Source organism: Neopsephotus bourkii, unplaced genomic scaffold (genome assembly GCF_033783945.1).
Source record: "Neopsephotus bourkii isolate Nb327-2 ecotype Australia unplaced genomic scaffold, CSIRO-AGI_Nbou_v1 NB_1778, whole genome shotgun sequence".
Lineage (NCBI taxonomy): Eukaryota > Metazoa > Chordata > Aves > Psittaciformes > Psittacidae > Neopsephotus > Neopsephotus bourkii.
Window position 1 is genome coordinate 815,588 of NW_026902252.1, and position 16,637 is coordinate 832,224.

Sequence of the window (16,637 nt, forward strand, 5' to 3'; positions counted from 1 at the left end):
TTGAGAATCATCCTAGGTCTTAAGTTGAGCTCTGGCACGTTAAAGGGTCGAGCTGTGGATTCAAGTGACAATATTTAGGGCAGGACTAAGCCAAAGCCTCTTTGCCTGAGCTGTCTGGCTGCTGGGCAGCACCTCCAGTGGTGCACTCAGCAAATCGGTTGCTCTACTTGTGGCAGGGCTGCTATGGGAAAAGACTGGTTTGGGTACGTGCATTAAACCCTGCACTGGTGAGCTTCAGGTTGGTCTGCTCCTCCTCCAAGTGAAACCATCGTGGCCTTGTTTAGGGCAGGTGGAATTCTCCTCTGGCCTGATCCTGCTGCTGGATCTATATAGGTGTAACACAGTGACTCCTGCACGGTGGTGGCTGTTACTGAGCACTAGAGGCCTGGGGTTGCCAGGCAGAAATGTGGCTTTACATTAACTTGGTCCTTGTGAGCTCTGAAAAGGGCAATCTCATTAATTCTTCTCCTTTTCTGTGGCCCTCGTTTGGTATCAACCAACTCAGTCAAGCGGGGAGCAAACCTGGCAGCCTTGAAATGACCTCAGAACAAGGAAGAGGGTCTAAAGTTGTTCTTAAAGCCAAAGCAGCCCACTCTGGCCATGCTGAAAAGTGCTTTTTTAACCCAGAGGTTGTTTTGGAAAGCAGCTGGGTAGAGACTTCAATGGTTTAAAATAACTTCTTTGCTCTTCAGGCTTCAGCTGTGGGGTGGCATGGACTGGTTATGACTGCTGAGTGGTGTGGATTGGTTGAGTTTTCAGTGATAACCTGGTCTCAGGGCCTTTCTTTCCACCCCCCCTTCCTTCTCAGGAAGAAAAACTAGAAGGGGACAATCGTTACTTCTGTGAGACGTGTCAGAGCAAGCAGAATGCCACGAGGAAGATCAGGCTGCTGAGCCTTCCCTGCACGCTCAACCTGCAGCTCATGCGCTTCGTGTTTGACAGGTGAGCTTCCCACTGGAGTAAAACCTGGATTTCCCTAGGTTCTTCCTTGGAAAGTCATCTGCTCTGCTTTTCCTGCTTTAATTTGAGGATGTAGTGGTGAATGCTCCATCCCTGGCAGTGCTCAAGGCCAAGTTGGACACAGGGGCTTGGAGCAAGCTGTTCCAGTGGAAGGGGTCCCTGCCCGTGGCAGGGGTTGGAACTGGATGAGCTTTAATGTCCCTTCCACCCCAAACCAGTTTGTGGTTCTATGATTGAGTGTGTGAGGGCTTCTCAGTGGGTTTCAGGGGAGGTTCTTTTAGGGTGTGAGCTGTTGCTGCTCTCCCTGACCTGAAGCTTTGCCTCCACACAGACAAACTGGCCATAAGAAGAAGCTGAACACCTACATCGGCTTCTCAGAGCTGCTTGACATGGAGCCTTTCATGGAACAAAAAAGTGAGTTTTGAACACTGTGGTCTGTTAACTTTTACCCACCATCCCTCAGCACATCTCTTTTGAATCCCCTCTTCGATGGAAAACCATGTCAGGAGTTGTTGGAAGCCCATGTTTTAAATAACTCCCTCACTAAGTGGGTTGTGGAAGCCACAACCTACTTAGCAAGGTCTTCAGGAGCAGTCTTTACCTGCTGCCTTGTGAAAACATGAAGCAGCAGGAAGGGAAAGATGTGTGCTGTTGCATCCAGAGCACTGGATAACTCTTCCCTTCCAGATGGTGTCTATGTCTACGAGCTGAGTGCTGTCCTCATCCACCGTGGGGTGAGCGCCTACTCCGGGCACTACATTGCCCACGTGAAGGACCCGCAGACGGGCGAGTGGTACAAGTTTAATGATGAAGACATCGAAAAGATGGAAGGGAAGAAACTGCAGCTGGGGATTGAGGAAGATCTAGGTAAAACCTTTAAGTTGTGAGTGCCCTTTTTAAAATCACTCTTTCCACCCAAACCACGGAGGCTGAGCTCCTCAAACAGCAGCGCTCCTCTGCTCACCTCTTAGCAGTAACATGGCAAGCGGTGCTTCTGGTAATTGCAGCCAGATTTCCTTCACCTCAGCCCTGTGTGAGTGTTCACACACCACCTCATGAGCAGCTCCTCTAGTATTTCCCTTGCCTGCCACACGGCAGATAAGGTGCTGATAACTCAGGCACCAGTTGCCTATCGGGATGAAACAGGCAGGGTGCTGCTTCCTTGGCCAGGGTGCAAAGGCAGGCGTAGGGACAGATAACAAGATTGCTTTCAGTTTCCTTAACACGTGATGGTTTTATTTCCACTGAAGTGTTTTGCTTGGAGGCAGTAAAGAGTCTCCATTAAAACAAATCTTGATCCAAATAATGACTTGGGAGCAAAAAACTGCCTTTTTGCTTCGAGGTCTTTACTTCTCTTTGGGCTCTTCTGTTCTGATGCTGCCCAGATACCAGTGTTCTTTGGATGGGGTAAGGTCTTGATTCATTGGAGAGCTTGGGCTGAGGCTGGACATGTTGGTTTCTTTGGCTGCATTCGATATATAGGAGTGGTTCAGCCTTCAACTGACACTTTGGGCGCTTGGATTTGCAGTCCCTTGGTGTTCCTTAGTGCAGGATGCTTTGTAGCATTGGGAAACGGGGAACTTAATGCCAGAAATTTCCATTATGGTGCACAGATCTGTTGATTCAGTTGAATCACAGAATCCCAGACTGGTTTGGGTGGGAAAGGACCTTAAAGCTCACCCAGTTCCAACCCCTGCCCCAGGCAGGGACCCCTTCCACTGGAGCAGCTTGCTCCAAGCCCCTGTGTCCAACCTGGCCTTGAGCACTGCCAGGGATGGGGCAGCCACAGCTTCTCTGGGCACCCTGTGCCAGCGCCTCAGCACCCTCACAGGGAAGAGCTTCTGCCTAAGAGCTCAGCTCAGTCTCCCCTCGGGCAGGTTCAAGCCATTCCCCTTGGCCTGTCCCTACAGGCCCTTGTAAAAGGCTCCCTTTGTTGTAAAGCCTGGGTAGCAGGCGTGCCTCGAGGCATTCATCTCCCTTTAGCACAGCACCTGTGGATGCCGCTGCCTTTCCAGCTCTTGCAGCAAACACCTCATAGGGCCCAGAGCAGCCCCACCATGCAGTTAATGTTTGACTCCCTCTTGCTCCCGAGCAGATTGTGAAGCTGGTTAGACATCTAGTGGTGGAACATGAAATAAGCCCTGAAAGGGAACACCAGCTGCTCAGCCTCTCTTTAACCTCTCCAGTTACCCAGCATAGCCAGCTCAATGCAAACAAACCTCGGTGGCCTCAATCTTGTAAACTTATGCTGAGCCCCAAGTCAGTGTTCTTGCTGAATGCTCTCAGGGTAGGAGCAAAGCGTGTTTAGAAGCCTCTAGGCTGGGAGCCTTATGATTTTGATCTGTTCTTTGCCTGCTCCAAGCAAAACCAAGGCTCTGCTTTGTTATAGATGCCTGTGACAGCAGGAGGAGGTCGGGCACGTAAAGCAGGGGTCTGCTGCGGGCAGGGGCCTGTGTTCCCAGATGGGAACAATTTAGGAAGCATTTGGAGAAAATGCAAATCCAAAGTGTCTAGGAAAGAGCCCTGGGTGCAGTGCGGGGGGAGGCATGGGAATTCTGCCAGAATTTGGGAAAAACAGACACTTTTCTTCATATTTCGATGCATTATTTAGAGTTTGGCCTATGGCAGGGCTGTTCTATTGGTTTTCAATGCAAAAAGGTTGATTTTGGTTGCTGCAGCTGTAGGTGAGTGTGTTTGCCTCGCCTTTGGGAGCAGCAGCTCCTGCAACGTGCCTTTGTGTCGCACTGAAGCTACGGTTTCCGTGGCTCTGTGCTCCCTAAAAGCTTTGTCACCCGCCAGGATGACGCCTGGCTTTTCACAAACAACAACCTGTAAATCAGATTCTTCTTCCCCTGGGGATTTCACTCTGAGCTTTGGTGTCGGGACAGCAGAACTGGGGGGGGAAAGGATGTTTTTCCAAGAGCTGCTTTTGGCTCGGGGAGGTTTAACTGGGGAGAGAGAAAAAGGCTCTTGTAGAAGGGCGGTTTGGAACTGGCTCCTAATTTTAGTCCCTTTGCATTGCCCTGCCTCCAGGAATGCTGGAGGGATTTGGGGCTGTCTTTGGGATCCAACTTTGCCTCATGCCAAGCCCAGTGCTTGGCACACGGAGGCCTGGCAGAGCAGAGGGACGCCGGCTAGGTGGCAAACTCGTCCCATTCACAGAGACTCTGGGAGTGAGCTCGTGCCGTGATGGTGTTTTCCCTCTGTTCCACAGCGGAGCCATCGAAATCCCAGACTCGGAAACCCAAGTGTGGGAAGGGGACACACTGCTCCCGGAATGCCTACATGCTGGTGTACAGGCTGCAGACCCGGGAGAAATCCCTGACAGTCGAAGTGCCAGGTGAGTGACCTGGGACTGCCTTGGCCTCTCCAGCCCATCCTGTGATCATGGAATCCCAAAGTGGTTTGGGTTGAAGGGACCTTAAAGCACCTCCAGCTCCAACCCCTGTCCCATGGGCAGGGACCCCTTCCACTGGAGCAGCTTGCTCCAAGCCCCTGTGTCCAACCTGGCCTTGAGCACTGCCAGGGATGGGGCAGCCACAGCTTCTCTGGGCACCCTGTGCCAGCGCCTCAGCACCCTCACAGGGAAGAGCTTCTGCCTAAGAGCTCAGCTCAGTCTCCCCTCGGGCAGGTTCAAGCCATTCCCCTTGGCCTGTCCCTACAGGCCCTTGTCCCAAGCCCCTCTCCAGCTTTCCTGCAGCCCCTTTAGGCACTGGAGCTGCTCTAAGGTCTCCCCTTCAGGAGCCTTCTCTTCTCCAGGCTGCCCCAGCCCAGCTCTCTCAGCCTGGCTCCAGAGCAGAGCTGCTCCAGCCCTCGCAGCATCTCCATGGCCTCCTCTGGCCTCGCTCCAGCAGCTCCAGGTCCCTCTTGTGCTGCTGCCCCAGAGCTGGAGCAGGGCTGCAGGGGGGGTCTCCCCAGAGCACAGCAGAGGGGCAGGATCCCCTCCCTGAGCTGCTGCTCACGCTCTGGGGGTGCAGCCCAGCACACGGGGGGTTCTGGGCTCAAGCACTCACTGAAGCCGGTTCATGGGGAGCTTCCCATTGACCAACACCCCCAAGTCCTTCTCCTCAGAACTACAGTCAATGCATTCTCAGCCCTGCCTGTGTTTGTGCCTGGGATGCTCCAGGCAGGCCAGGAGCTGGGTTTTTTCCTCCAAGCCCCTTTAGTGACTACTGTGAGCCCACAGAGGTGCCATATAGCCACTTGGTGGCCATGTCCTGATGATGAAATCCCGATGATCCCACCCCTATGCTAGCTCACACCTCTGTGTCTTAACCAGCAAGACAAGCTGGGAAAGGGTTAGGAGGAGATCACCCCCTTGGGAGACACGTGTGACAGCGGGAGCTATGGGATTCACAGCCAGGATCCTGCTCGGGTTCCTGAAGGCACAGGGGAGCAGCGTGGTTAAATGTCAGCAGCAGCACACGTACTGAGCTGGAGGTGAATAATCCTGACGGATGTCAGGTTTCTTCTGCTTCTGCAGAATCTTTGCCATATTGAGCATAAATGGTGTGAAAACAAGAGGATGGGAGCCCTTAGCAGGGCTTTTGTACGAGCGCGGTCGTGTCTTGCTTCAGAACGACTGGGGGTGGCAGGAATCCCTGTGGATGTAATGATGCTTCACGTTTGCGTGCTGCTTGATTAGAAACATTAATTAGGCCCCTGGTGCTGGTGGGGATGAGGTGTGTTCACCTTCCTCCCTCTCCTGCACAGCGGAGGTGGTGTATCCCCTTCGGACCTCTGCTCTTCATGTTACCTGCATGAGGAGGGGGTAAACCCGACAGCTTCCCCCCCGTTACCAACACCAAACCTTTTCCAGCTCCCCCCACCATTAAAACCCACCCCATGGGTGCTGATCCTTGCCTCAGAGCTGCATTGCAGTCTGTTTCCTGAGCTCTCCTGCGCTCCTTTTCCTCCTACCCCTCTACCCAACACAATAACCCCGGCAGAAGCCTCTCCACCCAGCGCCGAATTCCTGCTCAGCCCCGCGGTTGCCTTTGTTTCCCATGGAATGCTGCCAGGGAACAGGGAGCGAAGGGCAGCAGCGAGCCCTGTGGTTGTGGGGAGGTTTCATGCAACTGTAAATTTGAGGCATTTCGCTTTGATGCCGTTCAAAGAGGCTTTTCCGGGATGGGAATGTGGATGTAACTTGGCTCTGACCTCAAGGGGGTCAAGCTGGTTGGGTTTTAGTGCCATGTATTCTCCCGAGGTGGATCTCGTGCTCTCTGGCCACACAAGCATTAAACCTTTCTGGATATATTTTAGCTCTTCAAAACACTGCTGAATAGGAGAAAGCTTCCAATAAGGGAAAGGGAAAGCACTGCTTACGCCAGCCCTGCGAGGGAAGTGTTTTATCTTCTTTTCCCTGCTGAGGTTTGGGGTTTTGGGGGCTTTTTCCGCTGGCAACAGCAAAAATCCCCATTTCCCTCACCCTCCCATCCTTATCTCCCATCTCCTGAGGGCTTTTTGTCCTTGGGCTTGCAACGTGCTCAACCCTTCTCACTGAGCTCACTCCTACCCATGCGGCTGCACGTCGGGACAGGCTTCAGGTGTGCCCATGGGGTGAAAAGCTTTTGTTTCTCCCCTGGGAACCACAGATTCCTTGCCCTTGGCAGCACAGCGGAGCTGCTCTCAGTGGGAGCAAGAGGAGGAGCAAGGAGGGCCTGAAGCAGGCAGCAAAGCATCATGCTGTGCTCCGGCCCTGCGGCACGGCTCCCCACTGCCAGTGCTTGGCATAGGCTTCTGTGCAAGCAAAGAGTTTCTCTTCATGCAGCACCAACCCTGAGTAAATGATTTCCTTGGGTGCCTTGTATTGCACAGGGCACTTGCACTCCATCACCTACACCCAGGAATACAGCAGCGAGCAGCATCCATGCACTTGGCCTTTGGAAAGGCTTCATGTCGGTAGCTGCGTGGGGAATTTTTAGGCTTGTTATCCCCGGGTAACCCATCACAGGGATAATTAACATAATTGGCATTTTTTTCCTTGGAATGACTGGAGGTTTTTTCCTCCTTTCCCCCCAGCTTTCCTGCAGGAGCTGGTAGAACGTGACAACTCCAAGTTCGAGGAGTGGTGCAACGAAATGGCCGAGATGCGCAAGCAGAGCGTGGCCAGGGGCAAAATCAAGCACGAGGAGGTGAAGGAGCTCTACAAAAGGTTACCCGCTGAAGCTGGTCTGTAAGACATTGTGGTAGTATCTTGTAATAGACTGTTGTTAAGATTAGTGATGTTTTGTTACTAACCCACAACTCCCTTCTGTGGCCTGGGCACTGCTGGAAGGCATTAGCCGCTTCAAGAGCAGAGTGATTGGTGCCTGTTGTTGCTGTGTGCATGCTGAGGGGTTCGTTCCCTCTCTGTTTTTTCTGCCTTAACCTATTTTTCTCCCTTTTCTGCTCATTCTCATGGCCTCTGGTGTCATTCATTCCCTCTTGCTCCTTCTCCATCAGTCAGTCTCCTGTGTGCTTCCATGCGTGCTGACTGTGTTCTTCTGCCCGGTGAGCAGCTTGTCTCGGTGGCACTGAGGCAGAAGAAAGGGCTGGTCTCAAACTGCCAGCTCATGGCAAGTTTGGGAGCTGTTGATCCGAGTGAATCAGCAGGTAACAGGGACCTCCAGCAGGGAATGACTTGATTCAGCCCTGCTTCCAAGGCCCTGTGTCTAAGCTTTGTAGTCCACCTGATGAGTGATAGGGGTTAAAACTTCCCTACTACTCCTTGTGTCTTGTAATCGTAGCGTATCTGAGCACAAGGACCTGTATTCCCCTCCCTTGTTTACCTCAAAACAAGCAGAAGGGGCGCTCCCTCTGCCCATCTCCTAAAACCCCCAGGGAATTTGTCATTCAGGACTTTCAGATGAGTTGAACTGCCCAGCCTCTCAGTCCGTTTGGTGTCCAGCTTTCGGTGCCCATTGCTTGAGCTGGAAGCAGTCTCTGGGGCTCCTATAAACATCTGCCCCTGCAATTGAGGCACCAGGTTTGCTGACAACAGGCGCTTCCCCCAGGGCCACGAGGCTGTCCCAGCTCAGCCATGGCCCTGTGAGGTGGCACTGGTAAATCAGAGCTGTGGTGGAGGTAGGAACGTGCCGTGAGTCACTGCTGCACAGGAGCAGCGCGTCCAGCCCTGCTGTGTTTGCTCTCCCCTTGAGCAGCAGCAGCAAGGTTTGCTCGCAGCGCCTCTAATAAAGCTCCAAAGGATGGTTTACAAGTGCAGGCAGAGCTCCTCTGCCCCACTTTGAAGATGACAAGACCCTAAGGGCACCCATTGCCTGCTGCAAGGCACGGCCAGGCCACAGCATCTCGCTAGCACAGGTGGAGGCAGCGTTATTCCAGAGCTGGGGACTCTCTCTCTGCAGCTGCACAGACACGGTTGCTGCCAGCCTTGTGGAGCCTGCCCCAGAAAAAGGCTCTTTCTGGGGGAGGCACTTTGATCCCAAAGTAGCAAAGCAGCTCTGACAGCACTGATTCTCTGGAGGTCATGGCTGGGTGGCTGGCATTGCGTAAGATGGGAATACTGCTGGGATGTGCTGCAGAGGAGCAGGGGGTTTGAAGCCTGGCTTCACAAAGAGCCAGGGCAGCCTGGAACACAAAGTATTTTCCTGTAGCTTCTCTGTTGCTCCTTTGTTCAGAACGTTAAGGATTTGTGCTCATTTTGTGAATGGAACCAAGGGTGATGTTTCTCCTTGTGTCAGCATAGAACAGGTTTCATTTCCTCCTCCTTTCTTCCTCATTTCACAGTCACCTCAAAGGAAGGTTTGCACATCACCAGCAGGTCTTGGTATTAAGCCACAGAACCATGGGTGAGCTTTAAAGTCCCTTCCAACCTTTTCCACGGACAGGGACCCCTTCCACTGGAGCAGCTTGCTCCAAGCCCCTGTGTCCAACCTGGCCTTGAGCACTGCCAGGGATGGGGCAGCCACAGCTTCTCTGGGCACCCTGTGCCCAGTGAGATACCTGGATTCACCCACAGCTGTTTCACTGCTCCTACAGCTGCTGCTGAGCCATGGTTTATGCTCTGCACCTTCTAAACATTTGAGCCAGGGCCCCTTTGCACTGTAAATGGTAAAATGCACACGGGTGTCTCACCCCAAGTGGCGAGCAGCCCAGAATAGCACTGAAGTGTTGGGCACTGAAGGGATGGGGCAAGCACTGACCTTGTCTGTTTAATGTTGTTGCCTATTATTTGTCAGTGTAACCCAATGAGGTCGCTCTAGAAAGAGCCTTTAATGGATGATCACAGCTTAAACCATAGAATCCCAGACTGCTTTGGAAGGGGCCTTAAAACTCCTCCAGTTCCAACCCCCTGCCACGGGCAGGGACCCCTTCCACTGGAGCAGCTTGCTCCAAGCCCCTGTGTCCAACCTGGCCTTGAGCACTGCCAGGGATGGGGCAGCCACAGCTTCTCTGGGCACCCTGTGCCAGCGCCTCAGCACCCTCACAGGGAAGAGCTTCTGCCTTATCTCCAACCTGAACTTCCCCTGTTTCAGTTTGAACCCATCACCCCTTGTCCTGTCACTGCAGTCCCTGATGAAGAGCCCCTCTCCAGCATCCTTGCAGCCCCCTTCAGACACTGGAAGCTGCTCTGAGGTCTCCACGCAGCTTCCCTTCTCCAGGCTGAACAGCCCCAGTGTTCTCAGCCTGGCTCCATACAGGAGCTGCTCCAGCCCCTGAGCATCCTCCTGGCCTCCTCTGGTCTTGCTCTAACAGCTCCATATCCTTATGGTGTTATATCTGTCCCTCAGTGGCTGATAGGAAAATCCTTTCCCTTCCTCGACTGCTCCCCTGTAAGCCCCTGTAGGTTTAGCAGTGCGACTTGGAGCGGTCTGGGCTTCCATATGGCATGCATGAATTTGAACTGACCGCTTACTCTCCCATATCTTAACTTCACATAGCACCTATCTCCTAAATGTGTGATGCTGAGATGAGACTTGGCTGGGGGAAGCTGTAGTGGCTGTTTGCGAACTGAACAGAGGGTTTGAATCAACACTGATAGCTTGTGAAGTTTGAAAAGTGCTGTTTAATACCAGAGTCATTATAAAACACCATCTGCTGCCTTGTGCCTTCGCTGACACGCTCGGGCTTGTTTCTCTTTGTGCTTTTTCCCCTCTCAGGTTCCCCGTACGACTTCATCTCTCTGGAGTGGCTGCAGAAGTGGCTGGATGAGTCCACTCCTCCCAAACCCATAGATAACACTGCCTGCCTCTGCTCCCATGGCAAGCTCCATCCCGACAAAATATCCATCATGAAGAGGATATCGGAGTACGTGGCTGACTTCTTCTACAGGAGATACGGAGGAGGGCCCCGGCTCAATGGTAAGGAGTCAGCTACAAAACACCTTCTCCAGCTCATGGTCTGAACATGGTTTAGAGCCTTGTTCTGGTCCCAGACCTATCCTTCATCATCAGAACTTCAGTTTTTTGTGCTGCACTGGGTGATGTGGTTCACGTGCAGATGTTAACGTTCAGACAGCTACAGTTGGTCTGACTGCAGCCATAGAACCATAGACTCCCAGCCTGGTTTAGACTGGAGGGAGCTTAAAGCTCATCCAGCTCCAAGCCCCTGTGTCCAACCTGGCCTTGAGCACTGCCAGGGATGGGGCAGCCACAGCTTCTCTGGGCACCCTGTGCCAGCGCCTCAGCACCCTCACAGGGAAGAGCTTCTGCCTAAGAGCTCAGCTCAGTCTCCCCTCGGGCAGGTTCAAGCCATTCCCCTTGGCCTGTCCCTACAGGCCCTTGTCCCAAGCCCCTCTCCAGCTTCCCTGCAGCCCCTTTAGGCACTGGAGCTGCTCTAAGGTCTCCCCTTCAGGAGCCTTCTCTTCTCCAGGCTGCCCCAGCCCAGCTCTCTCAGCCTGGCTCCAGAGCAGAGCTGCTCCAGCCCTCGCAGCATCTCCATGGCCTCCTCTGGCCTCGCTCCAGCAGCTCCAGGTCCCTCTTGTGCTGCTGCCCCAGAGCCGGATCAGGGCTGCAGGGGGGGTCTCCCCAGAGCACAGCAGAGGGGCAGGATCCCCTCCCTGAGCTGCTGCTCACACTCTGGGGGTGCAGCCCAGCCTGTCTGGGACTTGGGTCTGTTTCCTTCCTGAGTTCTCCATTTAGGAAGAGCTGCTCATGGAGGCACTTCTGAGAAAGCAACTTCAATGTAAGACTTGGAAGGTTTTGTGAAGTTGATTCCCTTGCACATGCAACCCCTCAGACTCTTGCCTGTACCTGCAGTACCTCCAGGTCCTGTGTGGGCAGCATTCCCTGGAGCCAGCAGCACGGATATGTGCAGGCCAAGCAAATAAATCCCTGTCTGTCACTCCTAGCCTGTCCTGGGCTGCCTCTTGAGGAAAGCACATACCTGATAGCTGCATGCTTGTGTTGGGGGCATTTGTCACACATCTTGAGTTTTGGGGTCAGCCCAGCCCCAGTCGTCTTTGGCCATCCCTTAATTGAGCCCCAGGCTTAGTTCCTTTTGTGAAGGAGCTCCATGACTCCCGCTGAGACCAAATTAGCTCAGCTTCTACGAGGAGCTTATAGGGAAGGAACAGATCCAGCAGCAAGCGCTGTGACGCAGGCAGTCTTTGTGGAGAGCAACCAGGGCAGCATTTATTAGTCAGCTGGAAGGTCGCCTGCGGCTCTGTTTGTGGAGTAGGGCTTGGAGGGATGGATGGAGGGATGGATAAAGGGATGGATGGATGGATGGATGGAGGGATGGATGGATGGATGGATGAAGGGAGGGAGGGAGGGAGGGATGGATGGATGGATGGATGGATGAAGGGATGGATGGATGAAGGGATGGATGGAGGGATGGGTGGATGGATGGATGAAGGGATGGATGGATGAAAGGATGGATGGATGAAGGGATGGATGGAGGGATGGGTGGATGGATGGATGGATGAAGGGATGGATGGAGGGATGGGTGGGTGGATGGATGAAGGGATGGAGGGAGGGAGGAAGGGATGGATGGATGGATGGATGGATGGATGGATGGATGGATGAAGGGATGGATGGATGGGTGGGTGGGTGGATGGGTGGGTGGATGGATGGATGGAGGGAGGGATGGATGGATGGATGGATGCATGGATGGATGGATGGATGCGCTGCCTTCTCCAGCTTCTTCCCTTGATGCACCCCTCTTGCTCCCAGAGGAGCATGCCCAGCTGGAGGGTTTCCACTCCTATTACTCCAGTGTAGCTTTGCAGGAGGGGAGGTTATTTCTGCCTTTAACCTCAAAATGCCACAATATGGGTTTGGTTTTTTTTCTTGCAATATGCCTAATCCCTCCTGCCTTTTGGCTCCCCTGGCTGTGTGTTGGCATGCCCTGGCTCGCAGCTGGAATTGCAGGCTGTTGGTACCGGGAAGCTGGGAAGCCAGCAGAACAGATCCCACCTCTGAAGTGTCTTGTGCTCATTTAACCTGCAAATGTGACCTGATCTGGCAGGGACCCCAGGGCTCTCCTCATTTCCATGTGAAACCTCCGGTCTTGAGGTGGCATAGTTGGTACCTACGTGTCTGAGCACCTTCAAAGCAGCCAGAAGCTCAGCCCTGTGTGTGATAAATCGTGTTTCTTTCCCCTGTCACCCCAGTGAAAGCACTTTGCAAGGACTGCGTAGTGGAAAGGTGTCGAATCCTGCGGCTGAAGAACCGCTTAAATGAAGACTACAAAACCGTGACCAACCTGCTGAAGATCACAGTCAAGGGGTATGTAAGTCCTGATGCTATCAGTGTTGTCAGAGGGGGTTGAGAAGGCCTTAAATAGATCACAGAATCACAATGGTTTGGGTTGGAAGGGACCTTAAGCCCATCCAGTTCCAACCCCTTGCAATGGGCAGGGACACCTCCTCCTAGAGATGTGATTTGCGTTGCCAGCTCTGTTGTTTCTCTGCAGGAATGACGGGTTCTGGGTTGGAAAAGCATCCTTGAGGAGCTGGCGTCAGCTGGCTCTGGAGCAGTTAAATGAGCAAGATGAAGACACGGAGCACAGTAATGGGAAAATGAATGGAAACGCACAAAGCAAAGGTAGTTGTGCTGCTGTGGAGACCCACAGCCTGATACCTCCTAACAAAAGACACGTTGGGTGCTCCTCTAGCTGTTTGGCTTTCCTTGTATGAGTAGCCAGGAAAGGATAATAAAGCACATAAAAAGCTCCTTCATTTAAGGAGCTTTTGATTTGATAAGCTTCAAAAGTGCTGGGTGATCTTCACACCCTGAGAAGATAAGTAGTTTTACAAAGCTGTGTAAAATTACCACCCCAGACCCATGCTCTTTTCATCTGCTTTTATCTGAATGAGGGAGCCCAGGGGGGGAAAGAAGCATGAAAATTACCTTGATGATGTTTATTGATGGTCTATGGATGAGCGGTGTAAAGCACACTGGGAAAACACAGCCTAGGAGAAAAAAACCCTCTATTCTATACCCATATCATGAGTATTAAGAGAAAATGGGGATTTATTTGCCCTCTGCTCTTTAAACCTTTGGAAACTGGGTATTTTGTTGAGCTTTTAGTGTCAGAACTGAGGGCAAGAAGCTTGCTCGGATGCAAGTGGAGATGATGGGCTGATGGCATTGATCTTGGGCTTGATGGCTTTGAGAGCACCACAGCCCTCTGATCATACCTGGTGCTGGTGGAGCACTCAGTGCAAAAAGGGTACTTGAGTTACCACTCCTCATCCCTCAGGGGTGGTTTCACAACAGGTCCCAGCTCTGAGTAGTACATTGGAATTACTCACAAGCCAATGTGCTTGTCTGGCAGGTCGGTAGGGACCCTTACTAACAATGTACTGTGTTTATGATGCTCCAGTTCAGGGGCCAACTGAATTACTATGGAGCTTCAGTTCTTAACTATCGTTTATGGATTAATGTGGGGCTTGTCCCCCCCTGGCAGGCTGCCCCTTCCTTTGTCAGGCAGCATCTGGTTTAGATCAGCATCCACAAGGCAAAGAGGGCACTGATGTTTGCCGGCAGGTTTCCGCTCCCTGCGCTCTCACCTAGCCCCTGTTTAGGTTAAACTCCGATCCCTGAGAGCAGGGAACCCCTGTGGTGTTTTAGCCCTAACAAATGTGTCCTTTGTAGTCTCACAAAGGGCATGCTTGTGCTGCAGGCACTTCAAAGCACTCCTACATGGGCTGTAGGCTGGAATCCCGCCTGCCTGGGGGCCACAACAGTGGAGAACAGCAAATTTCCTTCCAAAGATACCCTTGGGTTGAGGGTTCTGCCGCAATTTGGAAGGCAACCGCGCTCCTTTGCCCAAAGATTCTTCCTTTCTTAAGAGAGGAAACTCTGGGCAGTCTTCATGGCTTGGGGTTTTTGTTGTTTCCTTTAATTAGATGAATCCAATGAAGAGAAGAGAGAGGAGGAAGAGGAGTTAAATTTTAATGAAGACATCGTTTGCCCACATGGTGAGTCTGTCCGGGGGATGGAGCTGAATGTTTCTGTTGTTGCCCACTGCTCAAGGCGTTAACCTTGTAGCCTTTGCTCCCTCGGAGGCCAGCACAAGTTGTGACTGCAGAAATGTGCTTAATTCTCATTTTCCTGGTGTTTCTTGACACTCAAACTTCATTTGCAAGTCAGCTGTCACCTTGCAGCCCAGATTTGGTAAGGCAGGGAAAAGGGTGTAAAGGCAGAGATGCTGCGGGAAGTGCTGGGCTGTGGAAGGGAGGATCTGTCAGTAATGAGGTCACAGAGAGCCAGAGATACATGGAATGGTTTGGGTTAAAGGGACCTTAAAGCTCCTCCAGCCCCTGCCCCAGGCAGGGACCCCTTCCACTGGAGCAGCTTGCTCCAAGCCCCTGTGTCCAACCTGGCCTTGAGCACTGCCAGGGATGGGGCAGCCACAGCTTCTCTGGGCACCCTGTGCCAGCGCCTCAGCACCCTCACAGGGAAGAGCTTCTGCCTAAGAGCTCAGCTCAGTCTCCCCTCGGGCAGGTTCAAGCCATTCCCCTTGGCCTGTCCCTACAGGCCCTTGTCCCAAGCCCCTCTCCAGGTTTCCTGCAGCCCCTTTAGGCACTGGAGCTGCTCTAAGGTCTCCCCTTCAGGAGCCTTCTCTTCTCCAGGCTGCCCCAGCCCAGCTCTCTCAGCCTGGCTCCAGAGCAGAGCTGCTCCAGCCCTCGCAGCATCTCCATGGCCTCCTCTGGCCTCACTCCAGCAGCTCCAGGTCCCTCTTGTGCTGCTGCCCCAGAGCTGGATCAGGGCTGCAGGGGGGGGTCTCCCCAGAGCACAGCAGAGGGGCAGGATCCCCTCCCTGAGCTGCTGCTTACGCTCTGGGGGTGCACCCCAGCACACGGGGGGGGTTCTGGGCTCAAGCACTCACTGAAGCCGGGTCCTGGGGAGCTTCCCATTGACCAACACCCCCAGGACCCTCTCCCGAGGAATACTGTCAATGCAGTCTCAGCCCAGCCTGTGTTTGTGCTTGGGATTGCCCTAACTCAAGGGCAGGACCTTGCACTTGTCCTTGTTGAACTTCATGAGATCATGATGACGTGATGGAGCGAGAGCAGCGCCAAAGATCTGCAGCTGCTTGAAAGCTCTCAAAGCATTTAGGGATAAAACGTGGTGCAATCGGTCAAGGTGGGAGCTGAGAGCATCCATTTATCCTCCTGGTTTACATGAAATCAGGAGCACTTACCTAACCTCTGTGCAAACAGGGGTTATCTGGGAGTGCTGAGGATATTGACTTACCGACCTGCTGCTCTTGGTGTCTGTTTACATAAGGCTCTGCCCCAGCCTTGGTTGTTTTCCTATGTGATGGTTCATTAGCAACATCCTTGGCTCCCCTGCTGTTTATGTGGCCCTTTGCTAGCTCCCAGACCTAACTCTCAGTAAGCTCCAGTTTGTAGGCATCAATTTCCTTGTTGGGAACGCTCCATCTTGTTCCTAGGAAGAAGGAAACCTGCCATAAATCAGCCACACACCTCCTGTCGTCGGGGCTGAGCAAGGATGTCGAGTAATGGCTTGAGAAAGCCTCGGTTTAAAGTGGCTGAGCACTTTGACACGGCGTTTGCTGTTGTTCAGAGCTGCTATTCCCATTGCCACGAGGCTGCTCCCATTAAATAAAAGCATTCAGCATCGTGGTGAAACACTAAATGTAGCCAGACATGACAAGAATAGGCCAGGAGGCCTCTGAGCATGTTCTGGTGGTGAATTGCTACTTGATCTGTGACTTTGGGTCATATCAGAATGAAGGCTATTAAATAAGGGGGCTGCTGGCAGGTCAGATTGCATCGTGTTGAGCTCACCCCAATTCCTCATGGAAAACAGCCTTTCCACCTTTAAAATTCCCTTCTGGAGCCTATCAGCAAGCCTGTGGTCTCCATCCCATGGCTTTCATTTTCCTGTGGGGGAAATGCCTTGGTGGTAGGCCTGGGAAAGCCATTGATTTATCCACGAGGTCTGGCTGGGCTCCAGACATGCCATCCCTGCAGAAACCCCTTTGCATCCCTGCTGCAATTCCTCACCCTCCAGCAGCTGCCCAACCTCAGTGGATTAATTCCTTCCAGATACCAAGTGAAGAATCCTTTGATGCCTATGCCCTGGGTGGTGGGAGTGGGGAGGTCACCAGTCAGGCTCCTCATCTCCCAGATGGCAAAGCACTTGTTCCCTGCACATCCAGATCTCATTTCTCCACCTCTTTTTGCTCAGCACCAAATGAACCCATTCTCATTAACCATGCAGTGCCCAGGCACTACGTTGGACAAGCTGGATTCCCCC

At 52.9% G+C, this 16,637-nt stretch overlaps 2 protein-coding genes across 7 annotated transcripts in view; one reads left to right on the forward strand and one right to left on the reverse strand.

Annotated features, from left to right (window-relative positions):
- Positions 1-16,637, reverse strand: part of SLC2A1 (solute carrier family 2 member 1) — a 225,271-nt gene that overhangs the window by 164,560 nt on the left and 44,074 nt on the right. The gene's annotated exons all lie outside the window — the stretch shown is intronic.
- USP48 (ubiquitin specific peptidase 48) overlaps positions 1-16,637 on the forward strand; it is a 32,069-nt gene that overhangs the window by 5,440 nt on the left and 9,992 nt on the right. For all 6 annotated transcript variants that reach the window (XR_009729465.1, XR_009729466.1, XM_061379585.1 and 3 more), the window contains exons 7-15: positions 809-942; positions 1,292-1,374; positions 1,648-1,827; positions 4,175-4,300; positions 6,985-7,134; positions 10,065-10,265; positions 12,518-12,632; positions 12,820-12,950; positions 14,258-14,329. Coding sequence is in view for 4 of the 6 variants with exons in the window: in XM_061379585.1 (XP_061235569.1) it covers positions 809-942; positions 1,292-1,374; positions 1,648-1,827; positions 4,175-4,300; positions 6,985-7,134; positions 10,065-10,265; positions 12,518-12,632; positions 12,820-12,950; positions 14,258-14,329 (1,192 nt within the window). In the remaining 2 variants the exon portion in view is untranslated. The remainder of the gene's footprint in view (positions 1-808; positions 943-1,291; positions 1,375-1,647; positions 1,828-4,174; positions 4,301-6,984; positions 7,135-10,064; positions 10,266-12,517; positions 12,633-12,819; positions 12,951-14,257; positions 14,330-16,637) is intronic.